General features: G+C 40.6%; 1 protein-coding gene across 2 annotated transcripts; it reads left to right on the top strand.

The window, feature by feature from the left end:
* Positions 1-1,343: 1,343 nt before the first annotated feature.
* ssr1 (signal sequence receptor, alpha) lies at positions 1,344-14,030 on the top strand. Of its 2 annotated transcripts, XM_088643651.1 has the most exons (9): positions 1,344-1,512; positions 2,858-2,970; positions 3,718-3,814; positions 4,782-5,044; positions 5,942-6,018; positions 6,649-6,727; positions 8,062-8,155; positions 9,224-9,238; positions 12,228-14,030. In XM_088643651.1, the coding sequence occupies exons 1-9, from the start codon at positions 1,437-1,439 to the stop codon at positions 12,293-12,295; spliced, it is 882 nt and encodes a 293-aa protein (XP_088499777.1). In that variant the 5' UTR covers positions 1,344-1,436; the 3' UTR covers positions 12,296-14,030. The 2 variants fall into 2 exon arrangements, with proteins under 2 accessions (XP_088499777.1, XP_088499778.1); XM_088643652.1 differs by lacking the exon at positions 9,224-9,238 and having other exon boundaries at positions 1,347-1,512.
* The last annotated feature ends 301 nt before the right edge of the window (positions 14,031-14,331 follow it).

The raw sequence follows: 14,331 nt of genomic DNA, 5'->3' as shown, positions 1-14,331 counted from the left end.
ACGAAGATCTCATTTACTTCAACTTATATCAGCCTCATTCTTAGAATTATTATATGCCAATGCTATAGACAATTTTCACCTCAGAACATTTTTTCATTTGTTCTTAATGGATGAATTATATACAGTATACATGCTACAGTTGTTAAAATTCCTGCCTTGCGGCAGTGGGGTTCAGGGTTCAATTCCAGACTTGGGGTGCCATCTCTGTGGAGCTTTATGTTTTTGCACGGATTCCTATCAGGGGCTCTGGTTTCCTCCCACAATCCAAAAACATACTGGTAGGCTAACTGGCTTCTGGGAAATCGGCCATGCTGTTTGTGTGTGTGGCTGTGTTTGTGTCTGTGTGTCTGCCCTGCAATGGCACCCTGTCTAGAGTGTACCCCGCCTTAGCCCAGTGTTTGCTGGGATAGGCTCTGGCTTCCCCATGACCCTGAAGTGGAGTGAGCAGTTAGAGAATGGATTTGATGGGTGTTTTATCATGTTTTTTTCCCCCTGCTTACGTGCCTCTCAGATTGAGGGAGTCTGCGTCCAGTAGAATGCAGAGGTTGGAGAAAAGGCCCTGCCGTGAAATGAAAACAATGGTCGTATCAAAGTTAGGTATTGCTGTCTAAGAAGAATAAGTCCTTGCCTTCTATAGTGACAACATGGGGCAGGCTGGCCTTCAAAAAGACATAACAAAAGGCTCTGTAAGATACTGCAGCTCAAGGCTGTATTGTGACACAAAACAAAGTGCTGTTAGTCAAGGCGGCTAACATTGGATATGAAAAAAATCAGCAAGTCCAGGGCTTGTGAGAAAAGACAAAGGACCAACATCACTGAAACTCCACAGGATTACTGTTAGTAATAAGTTGGGGTAAAGGACAGTACCCTGAGATGTCATCTCTCTGGGCAGCACTCAAACAAAGAGCTTTAATACGGTAACTCTGATCTAAGGGCTTTTAGTAAGGCCTTTGAAAGACAAGTATAGCTACAAGGAGAAAATAACAAAGAGTGTTACCCCATTTTCATGGTCAAATTTCCCCCCTGTCCTTTACCAGTCATGGCCTCCTAATAATCCCCACTATTAATTGACTTCATCCCTCTGTTCTCCTCCGCACTGATAGCTGATGTGTGGTGAGCGAACTGGCGCACTTTGACTGCCTTCGTATCATCCAGGTGGGGGCAACACATAGGTGGTAGTGGAGGAGAGACCTCATTGAATGTATTGCGCGTCGAGTGGAGTGTGCAGAAAAGCGCCGTGTAAGTGTAAGGGTTTTCGGGACGGTGTGACACAATGGCTCAATGACCCAGCGTAGAGGTGTGGCTGACAGAAAGCAGTGACGCCAGAGGCCATGGCTCACTTACCCGGATGAGAGCTGTGCGCCATTACTGAGTGAAAGAAACAAGGGGGTGGAGGCAGGAGCGTAGTGCGCACAACCGGCCTGGAATCGGCAATCATGATGAAATTTCTGCCCAAATTATTTTTGATCGCGTTGCTAGCTTTTCCTGCAACAATCCTCATCAACTGCAAAGGTAAGCCGCCTGTGCTTTTGTTTGTGGGCATACATGATAAATGATTTTTGTTTTAACTCCTCCGCGGTGGTCTGTAGGTCCTGATTGCTTGTGCTTTTCTTCCAGAAAGCTAACACACACAGCGAGAGGGGTCATGGGCATATATCGTAGCACTTTTTTGCATTTAAAATGTTTTAATTGTAACCCGTTAATGTTCGAATGTTTATTTAGGAGTCACAACGTCTTGGTCGTTCATTTGGAAAATTGCAAGAGTGGGAACTAAAATCAAAGCGGAGCACGTTGTAGGGAGGACGGGGAAAGTGGTCGTTTTCTTTGGAGCCTAAAAAGGATCAAAATTGTCGAATTATATTCTGTACTGTGAAAACGATGCAGACTTTTCTTATGTCTGTGTTTTTTTTTTATACGTGTTGTGCATGCAGTCAATATACGTTATTTACAGTTAGGTCTACGCACAAACCCATTGTATAGCTGACGTGTCCTTACTATGCTACCCGTCTCGGTGATTTCATTTTGTCTACCTGTTTTAAATGAGTGTCTGTTTCTGTAAATTGCAGTGTGTAACTAGTGTACTGGAATATTTTGTTGTGAACAGTGTTGTCGATTTTGAAACGATTTTGAAAGATTCAGTCCATCCTCCAGTAATCCGAAAGTAGTTTAGAAACATTAAAACAAAATGTGTTGAAATCTACGGATTGTGGTTTGTAACATCCTAATGTTTTCGCACAAACCACGCTGAGAAGGAAACTTAGCCAACAGGCCTGGAAGTCAGCGCCAAGCTATGTGTAGCTATTGTAACTTTGAAATACAAAGTTACTGTGGCATTATTTAACAAGGGCAGAAAACATAACGTTCGTGGATTATAGAGGTTTCGGTATTCTAGGTGATTAAACTTCCAGGCAAGTCTTCAAGATCTTCAAGATCTACTGAAAAAGTCGGTGTCTCGTTTAAAATGGGAAAAGTTTGAAAATTGATTTTCTCTTAATAGCTATTGAATAAATACTCTAGTGAGATTTTATTTCTGTTCTCCGTTTTCATGTTTAGTCAATTTCGTTGCTCAATGGAAAATTTCGCGAAATAGTAATATATTATGCTATTGAGCATGTGCATTTAATCAGTTAAGCTCCGGTTTTTTTCTTTCAAAGTTATTGTGAAATCAGGACAGAACAGCTTCCTGACCCAGCCGTCTTATTACTAACAGTTTATTCTGATCGCTGTATTTCTGTCTTTTCAACAAAGGTGTTTCTGAGATCACCTGATTCTGTCTGAGAAGACAGGAGAGATGGTGGAATTTTAAGCAAGAACAATTACAGCGGTTTTTTTTTTCCCTGATGAAAAACATTTGCAGGGCCTTTAGTGGCAGCTCAAGATGCAACAGAAGATGAAGAGGCAGTGGACGATGTGATCGCGGAGGACGAGGATGATGAAGCTGAAGTGGAAGATGATGAAACAACAGAATTGGTAGGATTGCACTGCTGTTGGGCTGGGAGAGATAACATATTCATGCCCCAATGTCCACACCAGCATGGTAGTGAGACCTCACTGAGGCTCTTGAACTGTTTTTCAAATGTCTATTAAATATCCTATAATTGAAAACTCGGTTCATGTGCAGTAAACCTATTTTTTTTTTACTATTTTTCTTTTCTGTTAACTTTATTGGCTTCAGAGTCAATTGCAGCCAAAAAAAATATCAGGCATAAATTGTTGTAATATCTTCACTGAATTGGCTTCTGAGTGTATCATTGCTTTTTTTAAAGTGAATGTATAAAAACATGCTAAAATTATTGGGTCTAAACTGTAATTCCTGCCAAAACCTGCAGAAACAATTTGTTAACACAACGTTAAATTAAGTGTTAACTTTAAGGTTTTCAGGTCCCAGAAAAACTTGAACCAGATTGGTCTGTGACAATCTACTGGAAACCATTTCCATGGACAAGTCCAGAAGTGAGATACTTTACAGAATGATTGTATGTACTCCACTTAGACATTCAGTGAACTGCAGAAATTAACACTGTTTTGCTGAGATAACAGAAATGTGGAGTGTATGAGGAAAATGGTTGACTCATCTTGAAAATCAGATGGCAATTAAGCCTACTGGGAATAAGATGGTTGAAGCACTGTTCTGTTGCGAAAATGTATGCCTTTTCCTCACTTCGTGGTAACCAACTGTAGTGTTGCTCTCTGAAATTTACTGCCATCGTCTTCCAGACAGAAGAGAAGGATGAAGAGGAAGAAGATGTCACCTCAGGGGAAGCAAAGGCATCTCCCAACGCTGATACCACCATCCTGTTTGTCAAAGGAGAAGGTACAGTTAGCGCAATAATGACGACTGTTCCATCTCCTGAGTGACTTGTGGGTAAAAGCCCTGTGAGAGGACAGATGCCTAGCCAGTGGGTTGCTGTTTTGGTCCTGGATTATGTAGTCCATCCTTTATCAGTAAGCCAAGAAGAAGCTGGAGTCTGTACAAGTTGCAACATTAGGGGTTATTTTGAAATTGACAAAAATACCTTCATTTAAAGGTTACAAGTGGAGAGGAGGCTGGTTTGCCCTTCAGGCCTGTTTGGTTGCTGGTAGCTAATTAATCTTAGGATTTTATCCAGCCGTTTTGTGACAGTGCTGAGGTATGGGCTTCAAAAGCATACGTTAGTTATTTGTTCTAAACCCTGACACCTGTTTGTGTAATCGCCAGCTCTTGAGGTGATTAATGCTTGTACAGTAGTCACTTGAGCAAAGCAAGATACCTTACTGGGGTTATTAAGGCTATGATCGTAATATGGTCATGAATGAGCAGTTATTCACAATGACCAGTTTAATAAATATCATTAACTGTGCACTTTTTTTCTCAAAACATACCTTTAACGTCAAAAGGAAATGTGTGTGTATATGTATGTATTTCAGTTTCAGATTTTGTTGATGTTATTCCGTAAAATGCAAATTGGGCAGGGCATTCGTTAAAAGTGGTTACATAGCTTCACAGAAGAAACTGCTGCTCCAAGACATCTGCATGTTTAAGGAAGGGGATGCTTTATCAGGTTACATCAGATGGCCTCCCCAGTTTAGCAGCTGTCCTAGTAACAAGGAAGACAGTACAGATGTGCCCATGAGATATCTTTAAAAAGATACTGCAGAAGGGATCTCTTTAGAGATGCAAAAGTATGGCTCAGGCTGGCCAAGAGTTTTAAATGCTGCATTGGCTTGACTTATCCTACATCTTACACCATGTTTGCCTTTCACGCAAACCGAAAAGCAGATTTGCCTTTTGCTTCAATCAGATTTCCCCGCGAACAACATTGTGAAATTCCTGGCCGGCTTCACCAACAAGGGCAGCGAAGACTTTGTGGTCGAGTCCCTGGATGCCTCCTTCCGCTACCCCCAGGACTACCAGTTCTACATCCAGAACTTCACTGCCCTGCAGCTGAACACCGTGGTGCAGCCCCTGCGCCAGGCCACCTTCGAGTACTCCTTCATCCCGGCAGAGCCCATGGGGGGGCGCCCCTTCGGCCTGGTCATCAACCTGAACTACAAGGACAACAGCGTGAGTGTGGCAGCTCCTGACCTTCTCCTCCTCCTCCTCCTCCTCCGTGGGGGAAATCTGACTCCGGCTCCACTGACGTTGAGCTGTGGTTGGGTTTTTCCCCCCCCCCAGCGTTACTGAGACATCTGCACAGATCTCTCAGTCAGTTGGTCTGTTCAAACCTTGTAAAACGACACTGTGGAGAAATCCAGCACTTGTATAAGAGGAACTGAAAGGAATATATTCTGTCGGCCATAGACATTGGACACCAAACTGCCTTTTCGTCATTCATACTGAGCTGAATGTATGAGGCTGGGTGCTTTTGATGTGGTCAAATTGAGCTCATGTAGCAGTCTCTGGTATGTACTCTGGATGCCTAGATTGAACCTTCACAGCAGCAGTAATAACCCGGACATAATCATATCCATATTGATGAGGTTTGTGCACTTAAAAGGCACCTTTATAGAACCATCTGTGGTAGCATAAGAATATTTGAAAGACTTAAACACTGGTTTGCAGAGAACTGAATTTGAATGCCCTTAATTATGTGTATGGGAGAGGCAAAGGCAAAAAGCTGTTGATTTAAACTATTTAGAATCCAAAGGAAGTTTTGTGTGTGAATGTGTCTGTGCTTGTTGCTTAAGGCCCCCATAAGGGGGTGGGGACAACCCGGTTCTATCCTGGGATCATTCCATTCCATCACTGGATATCGGCATCCCCCCAAGGACTAATTTCCTGTCCTGGGGTCAGCCAGTCTACCCCAGTGTGTCTCCTGGCACATTGTTTCGTGGGGAAAAAATGACCACATATTGTGGTTGGCAGACTTTCAGCAGGAACAACCTGTTCTGTAGTGATTAATTTTGCATTAGCACTGCAGATGGAATTTTTATGCTGTTTTTTTGTTGTTGTTGTTGTCAGGGCAATGTTTTCCAAGATGCGGTATTCAACCAGACTGTTACCATCACTGAGAGAGAGGATGGCCTGGATGGTGAAACGTAAGTGGTCACTTAACATCCTGAGGAACTGCTCTAATCAAAATTGTTCATGCCATTTGGAGCAGGACTCTGAAACTGGACATCTGAGAGATTCTCGGAACAAAACACTGTTAATGTCTGAACACAAGTAAAATTTAAAGAAGGTCTAAAGCTGTTTAGTATTTTCGGTTTGAATCTCGGTTGAAATTACTGACACAGATTTCAAGGGTCTAGTTTTTTAATTATTTTGACTTGGGATTTGTGAGACATTCAAATTGAGACGTACAGTGAGCTCATTCCGAAGCCTTTAATTTTAACGACTTTAGCTATACTGTTGTTTCAATTTGGCAGTCGTGGGTAAAACTTCTCGGCCACATTAAATGGCTCAAGAGGTTGAGAATTTCATTTGTGTAATTTCTTAAGTGTGTAGTTTGTTCAGAAAAATCTGAAGACCATCAGATAAACTCCTAGGAATTAATGATTTTCTTTTGAATTTTGCTCTTGTCATTTGTTTGCCATCTGATTTGAAATGGGGGGGGGGAATGAATGAATGCATGCAGTAGCTTTAGGTTTGTTTTTAATAATCAGCTCAGGTTTGTTTTTCTTGGTCTCTTGCATGAAAGTCCCTCATGGTGAATTTCCCCTTTGCAGGATCTTCATGTACGTCTTTCTGTCGGGTCTGGGATTGCTTGTTGCCGTTGGGCTGCACCAGCTCCTGGAGTCTAGAAAGGTAAGCAAGCAAGACAAACCCAGCTGACAGAACTTCTGCACCTCCAGGTACTTTGGGCAGCCGTGTGGCAGCACAGAAAGTTAGTTTTAATTTTTGTCAATTTTAAGATGGTATACATGGCAAAGGAGCAAGAACTCTGTGACTAGCTCATTAAAGAGTGAGGTATGATTTCTTTCAGCAGTTTGATGAATTATCGGGTGCTCTGTCATCGAGGAGCACGGACCCAGTGTCCCTGAAGGCAGAAACAGAGCTTGTTAAACTGTCTTGGGGACAGTCATAATGGGGGTTTCCAGTCCTGGTCCTGGAGAGTCACTCTCTCACAGGTCACCATTGAATGATCTCTTTTACAGCCTTGAAGCTTGAGAAGTAATCCGTTTTAGGAAGGTAGTTGGTCCAATTAAGTCAAGAATGCACAAATGTGGACCTTGAGATCTCCATGGTCTTGGTATTTTTATAGATCACGTGCTCTGAGTCTTTAAATGCTCATGTGGTGTCGGCGGTGTATTAATAGGGCGGTCATGGGTACGTAGAAGCAAGGTTGAACATTTGATTGCAGCCACACTGTAAAGTGTGCAGTAAAGGGTACCCTTAGTAAACACAGTTGGAGTTTATGTGTTGATAAAATGTTGCAAAAATTAATTTGATCCATTATACTGAAGAATACCGCACTTGTGTGCTTTATACAAGTAACAAAAACGCTGAAATGCTGTTGAGGAATATAGCTTCTGACTGATCTCTTATCTTGCAAGGTCAGTTCAGCCAGGGCAGGGATAGCATGTGTGTAAAGGCTGAGCATCTGGAAACTGCTGATTGAAGCTTTTGGCCCGTTTTCCTCTGTAGTCCAGTATTTTCAGTTCTTGTTGCTAGGATTATTAGTGTATATTGCTATTTGTATGACATGAAAAGTCTCACTATAGAGTACAGTCATTAGGAAATTTTGTCCAACGAGCTTTTAAAAATCCAGTGTTTTATGGTTAGTGCCAGGTTTTATTAGTAAACAGAATCTTACCAATAAGAGGAGGGAAGTCTTGAAGCCTGGAGCGATGGCTTGGGATTTCTGGTCCAGGAGGAAGACTGCCACCTACTGCACCACCAACACCACTAACAGCTGTCCAGTTTTCTTTAAAGCTCTCCCAACCCAGTACTGACCAGTTTTAGTCTGGCCTACCTCATATTGAAAATCGCCAGTCTGCCAAATATCCAAAACCATATCCAAAAATGTCCTTGAAAAGGTGGGATGATTTTGTCAGACGTCCTGCTCGCAGTGAGAAATGCTAGACTTTAAGTGCAAATTAGTAACTTGGGTTTCAGTCATTTTCGTCTGATTTTTACAGAGAAGGAGACCTGCTCCCAAGGTGGAAATGGGAACGTCGAGCCACAATGATGTGGATATGAGCTGGATCCCACAAGAGACCCTGAACCAGATCAGTGAGTTCGACTGCTATCTTTTGCACCGTTCTACAAAAACGTTTCTACGGTTGTCTTTGCCATCGAATAGTAATCTCAGTATTAACAGATTTGGAATTAAGTTAATCAAGGCAGATTTTAAGAGACTGTTGCTTTCGTTGGAAAGCTATGCCTGTGGGGTCACCCATAAGTAAATTTGTTTCTGAACAAAGGGTACTGTTTGTAAAGACGAGGATTCAAAATCTGAATCGTATTCAATTATCACACTGATTCTTGTCTGTGCCAAGAACCCACAGATGCAGTCTTAAGGGTGCTGTCTTTCAGACATCACTTTCACTAGTTTTGTAACTGTCCCTCACAGACGTCTCCATCACATTGGGTGTGCAAAAACTCCTTTGCTGCCACTATAGGGAATGCGAGACAGGAGTCTAAATTTGCCACTGTTGTATGAATGCTGGGTTATAGTGATGCATGGGTCGGGTTGTTTTTGACCTGCACCCACCTGCGGTTATGAGAAACGAACCCACACGCGCCCGACCTGATTTCAAATCTTTTTTTTTAAACCCGAGCCCACCTGACCCGCGGGTGTAAGTCAGCCCGCACATCACTACTGGGCTACATCTTGAAAAAGAATCCACCACACAGGCAGATTCAGAAATTTGTAATGGATGTAAACAGTATACTGAAAGTCTCCACGCGCTCTATATGAAGTGCATCTGCACATGGTTGTTGTGCTTTATGTGGAATCTCTTTAAAAGCCTCCAAGTTAGTTGGATTCTTCCCCTAAAGGGTTTTACTTGACACTTAGAAGCCTGACCTCTTGTGATCCTGTGTCTTTGTGTACTTTTTCTCTACCTAACATCTTTATTTTCCCCTTGCATATTTTGTGTTGCCTTTACCAATCATTGTAGATCAGGATCAGAAAATTTTAGCTTTACTGTACAAAACCTTAATATCTGGGTTTCTTCAATGCGGTGTCCTACTTAATGCTTAATATTTCTGTGTAATGTTAAGCTCATTTTCTTGGTTTCCAGTATTCTAACCTCTTTGTGCTCTTCTTACTTTGCTCGTCTTTCCTTGTGCCTTCAGTGCAGAGCAGACGAGGTGAGATTCCAGCCTTTCTCTGAGGGGTGCTATGTACTATAGTGTTTAAAAGTCATTGCGAACACAATTTTGTGCAAAGGTTTGCGGTTAACTCCTCCGTTCCTCACTGGAGTGACCGGATTTTTTGTTGGCCCTATAGTGTGCTGTTTACAACGATGCCTGGATTTATCGCACCATTGTTTCAAAATCTGATTTGCATGTCTGATATTTTAGTCTGTTTTTTGCTTTATTCTGTGCTTTGCGTTTAGCATAATGCAAGTTTTTTTGGTTAATTTCCAAAATTGCATGATCCCCCCCCATAAAAAAGGTTTTGTTTATTTAAAGCTTTGACTTGTAAATTAAGTGTCCATCTTGTTTTGGCATTGGGCTTTCATCTTTTTCAGTTTCCTATAAAAAGCAGATGATACACTTTTGAATACAATTGCAATCCTAAAATTTCAAACTAAGATTGAATTGAATATGAAGTAAACACTGACTCACTCACTGTTTTTAGGTTGTAAATGTTAACCAGTTAGTACTTTGGCAGATGGTTTACTTGGTGCAATGTACAGTACTTCCACCTGCCTGAAGAGAAGAAGTGAAATCACTTTTTTTAATTAGTGGAACACATTTTTTTAACTAGGTGGCAGAACGTGTTCTCTTCCAATTTAAATAAACCAAAAACATTAACAGTTGCAACGGATGCTTCCATTTTCTGGCCTCAAAGGTCTTAGATGGGCTTCTATTGCAATTTATTAATTAAATTTAACTTAACCCCATACACACGTCTAGACTTTATTCCGTTTTCGACATGTCGCATCCTTGTCTCTCATCCAGATTTCCTATAGGTTTTATTTTGGTTGATTGGAGGACATCAGGTGAGTCTTGTGAATGTGTTTACACAACTAATACAATTAAAGGTTTTATTTGTAATTAGGCATACTCTCCCTTTAATATCTGCAGTGAACTGCAGCAGCAGTATGGATTTTGTTTTAATTTAATTTATCAAGGTTGTCCATTAACACGAATGACTAAAACAGTATTGATTTTCCAATTTAGCCAAGTTGAGCAGGTTCCTGCCTGTTAGTTCTCTGACTGCTGTTTTCTTGTTCAATACTTAAGAGCCCACTGATAAATACTAAATCAGTGAACCTCAGAATGTAGATTCTGATATTGAATTCTTGATTCTGGTAGATTTCATCAGCATCAGGCCAAATATTTGGTCTGATCGGGTTTGATCAGATCAAAAATCTACATTTGGGTGATTTTGTTTTATGAAAAAAACATTTACCTAAAATAAATAATGCATTGCCCTCTCTTTGGGTAACTTTCCAAAAAGGAGTTAGGCGCTGGTGGTGGTCTTTTTTAAATAAATACTTGTTCATGAAGTGTCGAAGTTGGTGCTACGCAAAATGGTATCTGTGTTGAGCCCAGGGTGTCTTTTGTGGTCAAAGGTTCTTATTCATTTGGCTGAACTTTTGAAGTTTGAAGGGAGTTTTTTCTTTTAAAAAAAAATATTTAAATGAAGCTGGAAAAGCACCAGTAAATTCTTCTAGGATTAATTGGACATGATCCAGCAATAACTCTAGTAGAGCTGGTTTAAAATGACCCATTTTTAATTTTGAAAGTACTTGCTTGACTTTTAATTCTTGTCTTTCTTGTTCTTTAGTGTTATTCGGGGCACATTTCAGGTTCCAGCTGCAGCAGTTCAGTTCAGCTGCTAAGTAACAAGAGTATACCTAATTGCAAATAAAACCTTTGATTGTATTAGTTGTATAATCACGTCATTCACACATGATGCTCTACAGAATGAAACTTGCATTAAATGTAAGTTAGGATTCAAGAAACAACACATTGCAAAAAGAAAGTTTGTGTTATAAGCTATTAGGCAATTGATCACGGAAAGAAAGCCCTTGCTCAGAAAGTAACGATATTTACAAAAAAATCACAGGCAGACCAGCAAGTAAAGTTCTGGGCTTGATTTAATGTGGAATGACCTGCCTTTAAAACGGTAATTGGCAAGGGGTCAAGTCAGTACAGACTGAATATCCCTTTTGTGGTGCTTATTCAGTGTTTAGTGATGAAAACGAAAGCCTAGAAGCCCTAATTATAAATACAGAGACATAACTGTAACCCTACTGGATCTCCAATGTTTTTAAATGGTTCATATGTTCGAAAGTGTTGCATGTATGTTTACACTGTAAAATAGTAAATCAAGCATATGTTCTGTAGCTGGTATTCATAATGGCTTGTATGCAGCACTGTCACAGCAGCTGAGATTGTATAAGGTGATCATTATTTTCAGGCTGCTGACCTTAATTGTAAAGTCTAATGACATTCAATGGTAATATGTTTTGTAAAGGGCCTTTAAAAATTCTTAATTTATGCGAGATGGTTAATTCATCTGAATCTGAATGTTCAAGAGTGTGGTTAACATTGTGGAGGTTTGGTGTGTTAACTGTGCTTACTGATTTTTTTTCTTGTTGTGCAATGAGCTGCACACCAGCCGAGAGTAATATTTAAACAAGTCTTGGACAGTTTTCTTACAGCAGTTTGTTACTACATGCTTGGCATGACAAGTTCAAATTTCAGCATTTGACATTAAATAAACTACACAGTAAGACCAAAAGGGATACTCGGGATCAGACACTTGGTACTTGTCCATGCACTAGGTAGTCACTAGAAACAACAGCTACTTTAACACTGTGAATGATGGTGGCAGAGCCAGAAACCTAAACCCTGCAGTGACCACCTACAGCATCTTGGAATAAATGCCTGAAGCATGCAACACTGAGCACGCACATCTCTGCTTTGTAGAGCTGTGAGGAAATGAGACACAAGCTGTTTGAGGTGTACACATCTTAATAAGGCATGAATGATGTGGCCCCTGACAAGACCGTGCCAGTGTTATATTTAAGGATGTGCCGCCTTCTTTTAAAAAAAAAATCAGTTTGTTGTTCAGCGCCATTGCCGGTTAAACCTGTTCCAATTTTTTTTTTCCTTCCTGCAGACAAAGCCTCCCCACGAAGGTCACCCCGCAAGAGAGCGCAGAAGAGATCAGCTGGGTCAGACGAGTAACTGCGCCGTGACGACAATGCCCATCTGTCATGTGTCCTGTCCGTTGTGTGAAAGAGCGCCGGTGAGGCAACTAAGCCATACGATCCATGTCCGTTAAATACATTTCCGGAAGCTGGACACTGTGACTGCAGTTGCCCATAAAGGCTAGATTCCAGTCCGCAAAAAAAAAGTTGTTTTACACTTTAGATTGATGCCCCTTTTTTAACAGTTTTATTTCCTTTATTAAGTCCTAAATATTGGTACTCCTGGAGATCTAACAAGACTGACTTTGTAGTATCGGTTGTAGTGAGAAGAGGAGGAGGAGGCGGGAGGTAATCTTTTAAATTTGCAGTTGCCTTTTTGGAAAAAGGGGTGTCCACTGAGATTCATGATTGTAAGCAGACGCATCTGCAAGAGCCCTGTATTCATGCGTTTATTGTTTTGCACTGGTGTGTGTTCAGAGGATTCCTCCTTGCAGATTCAGCAGAGAGGTGCCTCACTATACTGTGGATTGTTCTTGCTGAAGCAGCCACAAGCTACAAATAGCCCCCCTCCCAAGTGGTGTACACTGAAGTAAAAGGAAAAGACTCGAGACTTCTGAAAAATAATTGAAATCGAAAGATTTTGAAAGGAATCAGGCTTCTGTTTCTCTTGCCAAAAAAAAAGTCCTTTTACTCATTTGTTCACTTTAGTGTAGTTTTTGGAGCAGCTTCATAATCCTTAATTTTGTCTTGAAATATTAAAGGTTCTACTTTTTTAGTTTCACTTGGGTTTTTTTTCATTGCGAACAGCACTGTGTACAGACTGAGAAGGGTAGTGAAATTGTGAAACTGTTCAGGCAAAAACGATGCTTGTTCAGGGGGTGTGTTAGCTTTTACTGTGACCTCTAACCCAAAGTCTTTTTTGAGACTGAAAACAAAATGACATGGAGAAAATAGTTAGCTTCAAGTGCCATTTAATACCAAAAAATCATGATATTTTAGAATATTGTGATGTGGAATAGTAAGTCTGTCTGTCTCTTGTTCCGTAACCTGTATATTTAAACTCATTTTGGTTTGAACACCATTAACACGGCATCTTTTCTTTGCGAAATGTATATTTTTCTTATTGATGTTTTTTCCACTTACGATGCTGGTTGGTTTCAATTGAACACTGTAAACCGCATGTTCATGTCCAACCTTTGGGGGGAGAAAATGTACTGGAATTCCAAAGATGGTTGGAACTTGGAACTGTGCGCATTTAGAAGTGTGTTCACAGGACTTTGCAAAAGAGAATGGTCATGATTATCACCCAGGTTCACAGGCTCAATCTTCCAAGTCTAGGGCTAGTAAATTGGTCTTGCAATATCCAGTGTTGTGGGGATTGAGGCAGTAGTTGAACAATTCTCATTGTGTTAAAAGATATCCAGGTATTCAACATCTCTGGTATGTTAGGTACACTGAGTAGTTACAGTTCCCCACTAAATTGACCTAATGGCATTTGAAGCTTTCTGCTTTTTAACCTAATGTGCTGTTATTGTAATGGCCAACGCAGGAAATGTCATGGCCTGGGAAATGCATTTGTTGTCCCTCTTCTAACAAATTGCAGAGGAATAAAATCCTGACTCTTGAAGAAAATGATTAACTGGACTGATTGATTTTCCTGAACATTGTACAGTCTGATTTAAAACAAATGTGCATTTTTGAATTTTGTGGTGGGTGTGCAATGGTTTGATTACGAACAGATAGTAAAGATTAAATTAACTTTTTCCACTTTGGTTTGGTTTTTTTTTGTGTGTTTTAGAAAAAGTACCAGGAGAACTAAAAGCAATGGAATTCTTCACATACCACATGCACTCCATTCACTATATAGCGAAATAACATGGGGTGGAATAGTTGGTCTTGAAGTACTGAGTCTAGGTAGTCAGAATACTAAGAGTTGACTGTTAACAGTAATCTCTGATGTCATGTTATCTAAAATATTAAGTTCTTTTCTTTGCATATGGCTTTCAGTGGCCAATCTTCTGATCTCTTTCTGGGACAATAATATCAGTTATAGATATTCATCTCCTTTGAATT

Source organism: Lepisosteus platostomus, chromosome 8, assembly GCF_059453375.1.
Source record: "Lepisosteus platostomus isolate fLepPlt1 chromosome 8, fLepPlt1.hap1, whole genome shotgun sequence".
NCBI lineage: Eukaryota > Metazoa > Chordata > Actinopteri > Semionotiformes > Lepisosteidae > Lepisosteus > Lepisosteus platostomus.
Note: the sequence above shows the minus strand (reverse complement) of the source record. Positions and strands in the feature narration are given on the sequence as shown.